The sequence below is a fragment of the Silurus aristotelis genome, assembly GCF_946808225.1.
Source record: "Silurus aristotelis genome assembly, chromosome: 24".
NCBI classification, from domain to species: domain Eukaryota; kingdom Metazoa; phylum Chordata; class Actinopteri; order Siluriformes; family Siluridae; genus Silurus; species Silurus aristotelis.
This window is the reverse complement of record NC_139597.1, coordinates 5,013,912-5,028,837: the sequence shown is the minus strand read 5'-3', so window position 1 is coordinate 5,028,837 and position 14,926 is coordinate 5,013,912. Positions and strand designations below refer to the sequence as shown.

General features: G+C 35.3%; 1 protein-coding gene across 1 annotated transcript; it reads right to left on the bottom strand.

The window, feature by feature from the left end:
• Positions 1 to 4,672: 4,672 nt before the first annotated feature.
• On the bottom strand, positions 4,673 to 13,148 carry ldhba (lactate dehydrogenase Ba). The gene is made up of 8 exons (XM_083528033.1): positions 12,775 to 13,148; positions 9,638 to 9,769; positions 9,421 to 9,538; positions 8,718 to 8,891; positions 7,790 to 7,963; positions 7,516 to 7,633; positions 5,813 to 5,936; positions 4,673 to 5,133 (listed from the first exon to the last, which is right to left on the bottom strand). The coding sequence occupies exons 2-8, from the start codon at positions 9,764 to 9,766 to the stop codon at positions 4,966 to 4,968; spliced, it is 1,005 nt and encodes a 334-aa protein (XP_083384159.1). The 5' UTR covers positions 9,767 to 9,769; positions 12,775 to 13,148; the 3' UTR covers positions 4,673 to 4,965.
• Between the last annotated feature and the right edge of the window lie 1,778 nt (positions 13,149 to 14,926).

The window sequence follows — 14,926 nt, the reverse complement described above, 5'->3', positions numbered from 1 at the left end:
ACATCACGCTGAGAGCCGATATGGCACACTGGCAAAACCAGTTTTCCTTTTTTTGTACGTTGTTAGTGTAATACAATATGTATTTCAGTATAATAAAATAATTAGGATATTATAAAGGGGAATAAAACAGCTTCAGTGTGCACAGAGGGAAACGTTAAACACAAATTTATAAACATATACACAAACAAATAATAAATAGTATTAATATAATATGTAAATAAATGCTTAAAAGCACTTCAATGTTTGCTGTTTATAACATGATTGCATATTACATTGCAGTGTTTCTTTTCTCAACACAAGAGGGCGTCCTGAGGCTCGCTGAGGCGTAAATCTTTTTACAAAATGATAAAATGTAAGCAAATGGCGCCCTCTAGTGAAACATCACCTTGGATTATAAATTCTGTCGTCTTAAAAAACATGATGTGCCTCTACCAGGAGGTTAAAGGCCTCAGTGGTATAGTCACATGTCCTGCATGCACAAACCTAAGCATGATAAAGCAGCTTGATATTATTTTGCTTGTATTATTTTGGCACTGGCTTGACCTAAGATCCTTCACACATCTCTAAAACCCTGCTAGATATTACAGAAAGATAAATTAATCTAATTCTGAAACCCACGTTGGGTGGTAATTTTGTGTTTACCACTGAGTTGTCAATAACATTTGACTGCGTATTTGTATTGAAAACTATAAATCCTGCCTGCAGACAGCAGTAGAGTGTAATAGCACCATTTTATCCTGGTTTCAGCCTATTTCTCAGAAAAAAGACAGAGCGTGTCAGACGGGGCGCAAAAAGCTTTCCATTTATTCATTATTGTCTGTTCTGTGTTTCGTACTTTCTGCCCATGGTGATGGCGAGAAATCGGATCAATTTAAATAATCACCCTGCTTTCTGACATGACTGTGGGTAAATAAATAAGAATAACATTTCCAAGAAAACAAAAAATAGTCTAAACAGGAGAGAGAGCTGGTGTGCTGAGGTTAAAAAAATTCTCTCTCTCTCTCTCTCTCTCTCTCTCTCTCTCTCGCTCTCTCTTTCTCTCACACTCTCTCTCTCTGTGTCAAAGATGTCACTGCATGCTTATATATTGCAGGAACCTCTCACATAGACTCGTTTCTCTCAGCAGAGACGAGGATCTGCACAGGAATCGGCTTTATCAACCGACATCATGAAACTACAGGTTCTGCTCATCTTCACATCAGTCCTGGTGGCTCATTCTGCATCCTCACATGTCAGTATTCCAGGTAAAAGACTTCTGCAATGGATGGAATTGAAACACTTTATTTTAAGGGACATATAATTATAGTTGGAACTAATGATCAGGTGGGACATCGAGGTGATTTTAGTAGGGTTTTCAGACTTGAGGGGTCTGTTTGTAGACAGTCAGAAAGTTTGCATGAATGAATTTCTTAGTATTTATTGAACAACGTTGTTTTTTGTTTTTGTGTGAGGGCATTTTTATAATAGTAGTGTATAATTGGTCTATCATTTACTATATAGATTTACATTAACATTTATTTTTAATACATTTATTTACATATTTACAGTTGATTACAGCTCTGTTTTTACTGATATCTTCATCTGTCACTTCAAATTATGTCAAATTTTTTCAAACCATAACTCATTAAAAATTAAACTGGATTTAACAAGAGAGAAATAACAGAAATCAGAAACAGAAAACCAGCAAGTCAATATTTATTATTTTGTGTTTTTTAAAATACTCCTCTGCAAGAGATTTATAATGTTCATATCTAATATATGTATTCTTCTTTTTGGGCAATAAAGAGAGCACAAACAATAACAATATTCGTGATTCAAAATTTTTTTTACATGCATTTTATTTAGATTATCTTAAATTCAGGTTTGTTTTTATTTAGTTTTTTTTCTACAATCTAACAAGACAGTCTAACAGTATATAACACAGTATTCAAAGGGACACTATATTGGAAGTTATGCTCTCATGCTGTTTTTTTTGGGATCCTCAATGACCTGCCCATCATCTGAGAAACACTCGTGGGTTTTAACATGTTATATTACACAAACTTGTAGAGTTCATTCTGGCTTCATAACTTCATGCAAGTATTTCTTAATGTTCATCTTTTGCAATATTAACAACAACCAAAAGACTTGAATTGAACATTATTGCAATTATCTTTAAAATAGAAATGTTTTCATCAGAGCTCTCAGACTTTGGGACCGCAATCTAAAAGTTTGGTTATTTAAGGTAATAAGATGTGAATTTAGATGCTTCGTTGTGAGATATAATTATATATATTTTTTTAAACAGAGACGAAAAAATCAACTAGTGTGAAACTTAAACAGGCTGTACCTTATAAAGTGTTCAAGTGTAAAAGTATTTCAATCAATCCAGCTATTAAATTTTTTAATTAGTCTAAATGGCATCTAATTTGCAGTGTCAGTTACCGAGTCAAGTTACTGCAACACACTTACTAATTTTTAGACTGAAAATGAAGAAAAGCAATAGCAATCAAAAAGAAAAAGAAAAGAAAAGAATGTAACAGTATATAACACTGTATTCAAATGGGCACTGTACTGGAAGTTATGCTCCCATGCTGTTTAAAAAAAAATGAGTAATAAATCTATTTAAATTATACTGTAAATTGGGCTTTTTATGCAAACGACTAAACAAATGAATCATGGAAATTCACATTTTATTCTTTTATGATCAGCAACATATCAGACCTGCAGGTTCTACATGAAAATTCTAAATGAAAAAAATCCTTTTATGCAGTAGATTCTTACTGTGTCATTGTAGAAAAAAACGAAATGTAAATGAACCTGAATTTAAAATGTACGAAGAGAATCTTTAAAAAAATAATATTCAGGAGTCTGCATATAAAATAAATAAAATAAATTCCAAATTCCTTCAACTGAAGAGTCTGTGATGTTTCTGATATTTAGTTCAGTTTACTATTTACTGTTCTTTTAATAGCAGAAGTAATAAAATAGTTCAAATTTATTATCATCGCTGCTTTGTGGTGTTTGTCATTATTTATTCTTTACACTAAACATAGTTTGTTGTTCCCAGTGTGCAGTGTTAGAATTCATTTAACAAGATTTTAATCACCAGCCAATCATGAAGCAGGTCGAAATCTCAGTTAAAAGTTTATGACACAGGAAACCTAAGTAAAGACGTGATTTACTTAAGACTTATAACTGGTTTGAGTATTTCAGATAAAATGCTGAGATTATTCACACATGTTTACACAGGATGCTGCGAAAAACAAAAACATGTTTATATATGGGAATTTGTTAACACTGGTATTTACTTGTTAATATTTTGGTAGATTTTTAATTCTGCATCATTCTGCATAAACTCTAGACTATTGAGTATGAAGATCTCAGCAGATCAGCAGAAAAATGCTAGCTGGCTTGTGTGGTACCGAATACCACATGACGCATCACACTTTTATCCCCATTCTCATGTTTATTGTGAACATTAACAGAACTTCTTGATCTGCTGTTACATGATTTTTGGCATCATCAGAGAGGCTTTTTTCTTATTTACCTAAAATCTTTATCTATCGACCAATGCAATTATTTACAAGTAAAAAAAAACGAAAGCCTGGGGCAAATCTATATAATGTATATAAACCGAAATGTAAAAATAAACTTAAAAACATTTCTTGAAATGCATATTACACCGAGTTAATACCCGATTATACGAGCCAGACTATAGATTATGAGACAGAAACGGATTTATTTGATTTATTTTCCCCACTTGTGATAAAGTATCATTTCAAATACTTGAAATTTTGTAGGTTTTTTTTTTTTAATAAGTTTTTGTGTTAAAAAAAAGTAATATTCAGATAAATATATTACTAAAAATAATAAATAAATGACTTACTATTTCAGTGCTTAACGATATGGATGTTCATATATAATTTAATACTACATTATTTACAATGAAATTTTTTTTATTACTTTATAGATATTAGAATTTTTAATAGAAATTATTTTAGAATTCATTACAGGATTATATGTTTCTTAAGATATTTAAATGTTCTTAGAATTTTTATATTTAGATTTTTTATTTTACTTTTTTGTGTTGTACAGATATTTAGATGACTGACTAAAAGCAAAGAATGTATTTTTATCAATTGAATATAAATCCTCTAAGCAGTTTGTGTGTGTGTGTATCTATTGTAGATTTTGAAGCGCTTAGTGAACCGGATCGGGAAGGTCCGGACGAGCGCAGCACCTCGGAAGATGACAGGATTTGCTTCTTGTTAAAGGAGAAGGATTCGGAAAGTCACATTTCCTGCAAGCATCGTTTAACCCGCAGTAAATTCAACTACAACCCGTTCGGTCTGCGCTTTGGGAAAAGAGACGGACGCTTAAAAACAAACAGATTAGCAACGAGAAAGATGCTCCCGGTCCTGTTTTTTGTGAGAGAACTGGAGGAAGAATCATAAACACAAAATACACACAGGAATCTGCAAAAAGTCAATTTTGATAAAGCTGGATTAACTGAAGGTTTTGTTGTTCGGGACATTTGAGTCTGTTCCAATTAGAAGATGGTGTGTACCGTGTTATTGTGTGCAATTTATTTTTAATTTAATTTTAATAAAATTAAATATATTCATACTATATTATTCATAAGAGTTTGTTTCATTTTCAGCAAAGTAAAAAAAGACATTCATAAGCAAGATTTTAATCAATGATTTATTGAATTTTTTTTAATCATTTTAAACACACGGGTGTCTGGCGCCTGTTGACAAAAACTACAAAACTCCTTTGTTTGCACTACTCGTGTGAAAGTGATTTTACATTTTATTCACAATGCAGTAGAAAATGATGGATTGTGATGGAGGTTGAGCTTTTATAACTAAAGTGAACAAAAATGACCAACACAAGATTAATCCACATCCAACACAAGAAGTAGAACATGTGTGTGGGTGTTAAGTGGAGGGGTTAGAAGTGTGTGGCCACCAAATGACGACTTCACAGGTCCTTCAGGTCTTTCTGGATCTTCCACAGAGTTTCGGCGCTCTTTCGGAGTTGCCCCACCTCACCTTCAGTAAGGGTCATGTTGATCACGCTAGTCACGCCGCTGGAGTTCAGGACACAAGGCAGGCTGAGATACACCTCGTCATTGATCCCGTACATGCCCTACAAAAAAAAATAAAAAATCCAGCAAAAATTTCAGGAAACCTACAGCTAAAGATTTTAATAATCCAAAATCCAGAAGTGTTGATAAACAAGTCTACTGAAAACTAAACTATAAAAGAAACCTTTTCTTCATAACCTTTTCTAAAAATATTTTAAACAAAAACAAATAAATGAACAGTAGTTCTTAGTTTGAACACTAGGTGGCTCAACTATGGCTAACAATATATATATAACAAGGCCAATCGAATGCATAAAGTATATTTACTGCACAAACAAGATTTGTTTAGAAACAGGAACCCAAGAGATTAGTTATGAAGGTGTAATCCTTCATCATGTACAAGATAATTTCAATTTCAGAAATATGACTTAATGACAATGAATTGTTACGAAAAATATTTCCATTCTCATGTTTCTCTTTCCTTATGACACAGGGGACACACTGAACTGTTCACTTGATACAGTCTATCAGTCATCCTGTGACTCCCTCACAGTCTCTCTCATGCCATCCACCCGCCAGTCTTCTGTCTTACTACCGGTCTGAAAAAATGGATGCCATCCACCAGTCTCTCTGCTTCATGCTGCCCATTTGTCCGTCTCTCCTGTCTATGTTGTCATTCCATTTCACTCTGTGCATTTCTCCTTACATCCCTCCCTCTATTTGTGCGTGTTTGCTTGTCACCTTGATCATGGTGGAGACGGGATGAACTCTGCTCAGGTTCTTCACCAGGCTCTCAGTCAGATCGGCGACACTCATTCCAATGGCCCAGTTAGTGTAACCCTTCAGCTTAATCACCTCGTAGGCACTGTGGCAAAACACACACGTTTAATCACCTGTTTAATATAAAACACTTCACATACAACCACTGCTGTCCTTATTGCACTGCGCCACCATCTTTCATTATTTATCCTGGATAATAGAATAGTGCTTCTTGATGCTCAGCTAAATTAGAGAAAAAAAGTTAGACACTTGTTTCTGTAAAAAGTTTTATCTTGTGTCTATTACTCCATCTACTGATATTTACTGATTTAATAAGAAATGATTCAGTCTAAAAATCTAACTGAAATTCAGGACTTGCGTTTAAAAAAATAAATAAAAAAGGGCAAGTTTGAATCCGCTATAACTGCGATTTGGTCACACTCACAATAGTGCTTCTCCGCATCTACATCTTTATTCTTCAATCAAACATTTATGAATTAGATTAACCAGGAATTAAGCTCAAAGTATTTACATATTTAAAGGATGAAAATACGGCATAATAAATTTAACCTAATAAATAAATCGAATCACAAATCAAAACAGGTTTTCTTGCAGCAACACAGATTAAAAACCAGCCCTAATAATGTACTATAAGTAAAAAAAAATAAATAAATAAATAAAAAAAAGGGTTTTTTTTGCACGCACGCACGCACACACACGTAAAAGTATAAATTGCTTCTGTAAATGCGACAGTCTGATGTGGACTTTGAATCTGACATGGAAAGGAGGCTGAATTTGTTTTTGGGGCACATGTGCTAATTGCATATTATTGCCAGCTGGGACAGAGTGTATTTGCTCTAGAGAAATCAAATCAGACCCCGATCTCCTGTTTACCAACAAAAACAAAGTCCAAGGAGGTTCAAAGCAAAATGCGAGGCTATGACAGTGTGCGCGAGCGTGTCTGCACGCGGTGGAGGACCAGCTGGCATCCTGACCGAGTTTATCTTACTGTGCAGCAAAGTGTTACTTGCTTTTCTGACTTAAGCATGTAAACACATAAGGCAGTCTATGACGTCTCGCAACCGTCAGGTCGAACGTAGCACCAAAGTGCAAGGGTCGATGGCTCAGGGTCAGAGTTTTAAATCACTCAGTTTGGGCTGCCTACGTGTTCTACTGCAGAGAATTATATCATGCTTGGCATAAGACAGACGGAAAAATTCAATATATTCTTGGCATTTTGTGTCCCCTATGTATGTTGTGAAATATCAAAATTTTGCTTTATTAATCCACACTGTATTTAGATTCAGTATTAGTGTAATATTAAATCATTCTATTAAGAATAACATACTGAGCTGAGTCAAAGAATGAGATTTACTTTTATACATTGCAAGCTACAAGTTACAAAACTAGCTACACTAATGCTGTCAATAAAACATTTTGCATATAAAATCAGATTTTTTTTAATAATCGTGAATGAATGGCTGGGAATTGGCTGTAGTATTTGCATGAAAATGCTTTCCTAGATCAGACAAAACCAGCGTTTCTGTCTGTACAAATCAAACTAATAAAACTGATTTATACACTGAAAACAAAATGCACATGAAAAAAATCAAAGCAATAACACTAAAGTGTTTTTACAGTTGTGTTCACAGACATTAACATCTCTATATGTATTTAAATCCTACCTGTCCACCACCATCTTGTGAACATCCTTCCAGTTCTCATGGTCCTGATCAGTCCCGATGGCCGGGTTGAGCTTCTGCAGGTTCACCCCGGCAACATTTGCGCCGCTCCAGACAGGCACTGAGGAACACAGGAACCAGGAAGGTCTTGCATTTTAATCTGATATTTGTTGCTTATGTTTATAAATAGCTTTCCCTTTTTTACATGTGTGTTTAGGATACATAAACTAAAATACAATCTCCTCCAGCGTCTACTTTCTCCCTCTCAGAAGCTCACCGCTGGAGTCTCCATGCTCTCCAAGGATGTAGCCATTGAAGCTGGTTGCATGGATGCCCAGTTTCTCGGCCATGATGTAGCGGAATCGGGCAGAGTCCAGGTTGGTGCCGCTGCCGATGACACGGTGCTTAGGAAGACCGCTGAGCTTCCATGTCACGTAGGTCATGATGTCCACTGGGGTAAAAAAATAAAAATAAAAAAAATTTAAGTTTTAAACCAGAGATGCCCAAACTAGGGCGCAGGGGCCAAAGTTAGCAAGTGGTGACCATTAATATGAAAACATTAAACAAGTAGAAAAGAAGAAAAAAAAAAAGAAAGAAAATGGCAGACAGATTTCTAACAACACATTTCTTTGTTTGTTTTATATTGAAGCTGCAAAAATTTTTAATAAATTAAACGAAATGTGAACGAATGACTTATTGTGTATGCTCTGTACTGTGCAGGTACAGCAAGCTTTGAAATTTATAAACAGCTAATTATGGAGAGATCGAGGCAGTAGCACACAAATAAAAATGGCTGCTGTTTTAAAAGATTTTCATTTCATTTTCAACCAAGTTTGATTTTTGATCCTTGATATTAAAAAAAAAAAAAAAAAAAAAAAAAAAAAAGTATAGGCACCGCTGCTTCGAACAAAGTGCTAAATTTTTCGTCCTGAAATATCAGCACATTTTATTTTTCTTTAAATTAGAAAAAGAAAACAAACATTATAATTGAATGATGAAACAGTTCTAATGAACGGAGCTGACAGCACTGACTCCCAAAATATTAAACACATATCAATAGCGTTCAATAAATTTGACCAGATTTTTTAATAACTGTGTAAATGTATCATTTTATACAAAACATTTTAGTTTTCATAGAAAGTGTCAATAGTTATGATGTTAATCAACACGTGTGAAAGGAAAACCATGCCGAAGCTCAGTCTCACCTGGGTTGGAGACGACGACGAGGGTGCAGTTGGGACTGTATTTGATGATCTGAGGGATAATGTGCTTGAAGATGTTGACGTTCCTCTGCACCAGGTTGAGGCGGCTTTCGCCCTCCTGTTGACGAACGCCGGCCGTCACAACCACGATGCGCGAGTTTGCAGTCACTGCGTAGTCTGTCGATCAACCACATGCATAGAAGTGCAGTTATAAAGCAGCGAATATCATGTAAACCCTCATCCTCCAATCACTAATTAGAATTATTAGTAATAGGAAAAGCCAAACAAATAAGAAAATAAAATGTTAAAAGTAAAAAAAAAAGAAAAATGTTCATATTAGTTATCTTTATAAGCCAAATAAATGATCATCCTACGTATAACAAAGAATAACTGGATTGATGAATCGGATTAAGTAGAAAAGACTGGATGTACAAAAGAAAGTAAGAAGGATGGAAAGACATACTGAAGTAAGGAAAAAAAATAATCAAATCAAGTATCCAAGGAGTCTCCACAGAGGTCTTAAGTAATGACATGATTCAGTTTCAGTCATCATTCAGTTCCTAATAATCTGAATCTTTTACTGAGTGATTCAGTAAAGTCCAATATTTCTATCAGACTTTTTTCTTTTTATAAATAATACAAAAGTTTGTGAACCACAATAGTTTTGGAAAAAATTATTTAACAGGCCAGATGCTTCACATCTCACCCTTATCCGCAGTTATCTTGTGGGTCTTGAGGAACAGGCTACCATGCTGCAGGTCCATCATCTCTCCTTTCAGCTTGTCCTCAATCACATCAACCAGGGCCAACTCATCACACAAGTCCTAGCAAAACAGAAAAAGGAATCAGATCAAAATGCAGCATCCTGCGACCAACCACTGGAACTGCATGTGTGTGTGATTGGGTTTGTGTGGGTCTCTCACCTTCAGCAGGATGCTAACAGCACAGGCCATACCCACTTGCCCCACTCCCACCACAGTCACCTTGTTGGTGGGTGGTTGAGCAGGACCACTGCTCACAGAGGTGATGAGCTTCTCCAGGACTGAGGCCATGATCTGCACACACAGTTACAGCATTTAATAAAATACAGTCTCAGAAGCACTACTGTTCTGATGAATGCCTGAATGAAAAACTCATTAACCCTTTGTATCCTTCATTCACATTGTGTCACATGCAGTTTTTTTCTCATGGGTTTGGTCTAACCAGTGTTTCATGTTATGTTGCATGAGTCATGACAGTGTCTATTATCCGAGAACAGCAGGACATATTCCTGCGTTTTAGTCCTTCTCAGCTGTAACTGTATCCCGATGCAGAACACAGTTTGGAATGATTCTGAATCAGGTTCAATTGTGTTAAAGTTCAGGTAAATGGTTGACTTCAGAACATGTGAGCCAAGCGTGCAAGAGTACATGCTGCTTATTCTCATTGCCCTTCTAGCCCCCTGAGTGACTGATATGAGCTAAATGACGCCACCCAAAAAAAAAAAAAGGTCAAAGCGCTCACAGTTGAGAGAACACAGTATAGGATCAAAATATAGTATTACATTAAAAAAATAATCAGTTTTCTAAAATCCAAAAGGTTTAATACCTTTGGAAAAGATTGTGTCATATGGTCCAAAAAGCACAGCTGAGTGCAAATGTTTGTGCACTATCAGGACAAAATCAAAACGTGTACATAAGACGCTTGCAAACCTATTACTCAATTACTTTGCATACTACACTATAGCACAAATTATCGTAATTAGTAAATCTTTCCTAGGCTCTTTGGAAACAACAAATAATTTCCTTTTTTTTTTTTTTTTTTATAAAAATGTCTGCAACAGCCAGGGTTAATTTTCTTGTTTCCTCTTTCTTCAGTTTTGAAGACTCTGTGCTTTGGTTTAGAAAAACATAGCAACCAAAATAAATAAAAGAAAAGAAAAAAAAAAGCAAACAGATTTTGGTTTTAAACACTGCATGTGTCCTTAGTGCATCAGGTTACATTTACCCCCCCCCCCCTTTTACTAACTCTTCTCATCCCAAATTCTTTTCACACGACTTTTGCTGAGATTTTGTTAAAGAACACACCCTTTTATGCCTTTAACACACATTGAAGCCTCATAATTGGACCACAATTTAAAGCTGTATGAACTTTTCTGGGTGAAAGGCACAAGAGGTAAAATAAGCTGTACAGGAACCCAGTCTGCATTTACAAAGGAACAGTTTAAAAGCTTTTCATTTATTTTGCCTGCAGTCATTAATCGTCTGATGCCAGGGAACAAGTGCAATCTGTAAACACAAACCAGTAAAAGTGGGTGAAAGGACAACAAACAGTACTGGTATTCTTTCTTGATCAAATAGACCTATTATTTATATACACACAAATATAAATAGTGTTTGTGTAATATAACATACATACACACACACACACACACACACACTTTTACCCCTGTCTGGTCAAACCTCATCACAATCATTGAGACGAGTGCATTTCTTAATGCTAGATGTAAAACTTTTCAACTTGTCTCTCAGATTATAAGAACAAGTGTATAATATCCGACAACATACAGGATTTTACTGCTTTTCAAAAAAATAAAAAATACAAATACAAATATAGTGTTTTGTATACAGAACAAGTTGGCTGTATTTGATTGTAAATTTAGCAATTCTTAAGTTTGTTAGAAGCAGTAAAAAACGTATTAGCTGGTTACTAGCATTGTTAATTTTAATTAAGTGGTATTTTTTAGCAAACAATAGCAGATTAATAGCTCGCTGCTAACACGAGAGGCTCATTATCAGTTCGTTATATTGGTTAAAGCACCTGTAATCTGTTAGCTGCTAGTGTTTTTCTTTACCTCGATCGAAGCAGTAACAATTAGCAAAAGTAATTTGTTCGCTGAACAGTAATTAGCCTTAAAGATTAGCTTGTTAGCAATCTTTATCAATAGTAATGTGTTAGCTAGCATCAGTATGGTCTAAAGGCAGCAGTGATTTGTTAGCTTATTAATAGCTTTGTTTAGTTTGCTAACTTGTTTACTGTTAGCAACCTGTTAGCATTAGTAATTTGTTAGCTCATTACTATCGTTAGCGTTTTTTTTACTAGCTTAATTGAAACGGCAATTTGTTCTCATTAGCAGTAGTTTGTTATTAACACTTAAACGGTTTTGTTCTTCATTTGGCTCAATATGGAGATGTTTGTCAGGTTTATTTATTTATGTCAAACAAAATTTCTTAAGAAAATGGCTGACAATAATCAGTGGCTGCAATACTATAAATCCAATAACTATACATATTATAAACGGAAGTTTAATCAGACAATTAACCCGCAATTAAACCAATTAAAACCACTTCAGCTGCATGAACCCTACTTACACAATTAACCCCATTCACACCATGATCTCCATTCAGACCATTAATCACATTTATAACCATTCACACCATTAATCCCAAAAGCCCTATAAACTTTACTCACGCCATTAAAACATTTAACACTATTCACACACAATTTAAGAGTTTAACTGATGCCATGGCGGATTAGTTTCCCGGATGTAGCAGCCTTCAATAACTCTAAACACACAAACGCATAGATATAAACCGGTTTTCCCCCAAACCAGGTTTCAGATCCGAATTCATACTTTTATTCTTTCAATGTAGAACGTGACCTTAAAGTGTCCTTGAACTGGATCTGCACAGGTTTCCAAAACAATTCACTTCCACAAGTGCGCAGATTAATTCAGCTCAAGGTCAACATTATGTCATGTATCCTTACTTTTACACACACACACACACACACACATTCATTGAAACGGCCTCCATTTCTACACTACTTTCTTGCATCATGGAAATTTCCTACACCGAAAAAAGACAATCAAAAGCAAAACTAATCGAAAATTATGCACACAAAAAAAAATGCATGCACAAAAAAATTTAGAGAAGGAAATCAAACACAAGAAAAACCAAAAACATGAAACAATTAAACATTTTTTTTACTGAACTTGTAATGAGCCCACGTGCACGCGCATCGTGTACCAAACTATCACTATTAGACCTACACAACGGAAACAGCGCAACAGAATACCTACATCAGAGTGAGACAGAGGGACAATGTGCAATATCCTCGGAGACGCAGGAAGCAGTTTCCTTGTCCAAGTTTATCTGATGACAGGCGGTGATGTGCTGAAAGGGCGCGCGCACTCTCGGTAGTCAGCTTCCGCGAGACAGAGGGAGGAGGAGGAGAAAGTGGAGGAGGAGGTGGAGATGATGATCGCGAGCGCACGCTGTGCTACGTAAATTGCGCCAGTGCGTGAAAAGCGCGTGCGATGCGCGAATGGAGACGGAGTAAAGACAATGTGGAATGCGGCGAACCCAGTGCTGTGACTCTACCAACCTTGACTTTGACTTCTTTTTTTTTTTCTTTTTTTTTTTTCTCTCTCTTTTTTTTTAATCCCTCCCTGTTTTTTTTTAAACCCGGAAACAAACTGAAGAAAAAAAAAAGAGAACGAATTTCACATGCTTTTGTTATTTAATTAATTAATTGATTAACTAATTACACAAGTCACTGTGTTGCTTGATCTTCTTCATTGCATTGATGAAGGAAATCCTAACACTTCAAAATACAAACATCACTTACAAATTGTCTGTTTTCAAACTTTGTGCTAACAGTTTTAAGAAGAACCGCATAACTTTTGGCCATATAATGTTTGTTTATATTCTCATGCATATTGCACATTATGTAACTCGTAGTAAAATATGGTAATGATGATTAGCGTCTGTTCTGATATTTTGAAGCCGTGACCATTATTAGTAAAGTACCAGGTACTTAACTATAATAGTGTAGAGAAATCTGAATTATGTGTCACAAAAGGATTTTTCTTAAATTATATGATGATAGTCATATAAAAAGAAAGAAATTCACCACAATTAAAAACCCTAGTGTCCTGCATAGAGCTCAGAACATGCCTGTCCTGTCCTGTCCTCCTTAGCTAGAGTTTATTATATCAGCAAAATGAGGACCACACATACACACAAACAAACAAACAAACAATATATATATATATATATATATATATATATATATATATATATATATATATATATATATATATAAACCCATTTGTTGTCGAGAATAACTTTATTTCGGCTTCTCTCGTTAGGGGTCGCCACAGCGGATCCTCCGCATGTTAGATTTGGCACATGTTTTTACGCTGGATGCCCTTCCTAACGCAACCCTCCCCATTTATCCGCGCTTGGGACCGGCACTAAGAGTGGCTGGGGTTGGTTCCCTGACTACTGCCCAAGATGAAAGGAGAAAGAAACCTTGAGCAAAACAGACAGAATGTAACCCATACTTATCTGAGTGACACTGAATAGTGTAATTAAAGTCATTAGTCTTTATTAGTCCTCTCTAGTGAACCCATAGTGTAGTCTAGTGTACTCATAAAATCTTGCAGACTAGAAGAGGTTTTCTTCTTGGATTATGCCATGCTATATATTTGGCTCCATGTATTTTGCCCTCAATCCCACAATATGATGCTACCACCACCATGTTTCACAGTGAAAAAAATGTTGTTTTTGGCAAAGTTTTGCCACATTTGTGACATTTTGGTCTCCTCATATCAGAAAACCTTAGTTTACATGTTTCTGAATCTCTGTCTTCTGTTACTGAGTTGTTAGGGTTTACCCGTCCAAGTAAGCAGTGCACTATAATGTACCTAAAACACAAATTAACAAAGGGGTATTCAGTTCTCTGTACTTTTCACGTCTTTATTAAACAAACACCAGTCTGAACATGCATACCGAGGAATAAGTCCCAGCATTGTATGTTAAGAAATGGTACGAAACTCTGTTTGTTTTAGAACTTAACACTCTAATAATGCTATATATAACGACTATCCTTTCGAAGGTCACATCTAATGTGTAATGTAAAGCTTGTGGTTTTGGTTTTAAATCAAATGTAAATGACCTCCAACAATCATATCAGCTCAGTAAAACAGAAATAGAGTAAACAGAGAGAGATTTCTAAACTTTGTAACAGAAATATAAACAGGACAGCTGAGGAGAGGATAAAATCCTGTTTAAAACAAATCCAGGACACTCTGAAAATGAGCTGCGATGTTCTGAGGATTTGAGACGACCATAAGAAAATCCATCCAGGTGTCAATCTGCTGTTCTGGGTAGTGAAAAAAGAGCAATATTGTTTATTCAGTTAAACAGTTAAGTGAGTTCCTGTGTTTG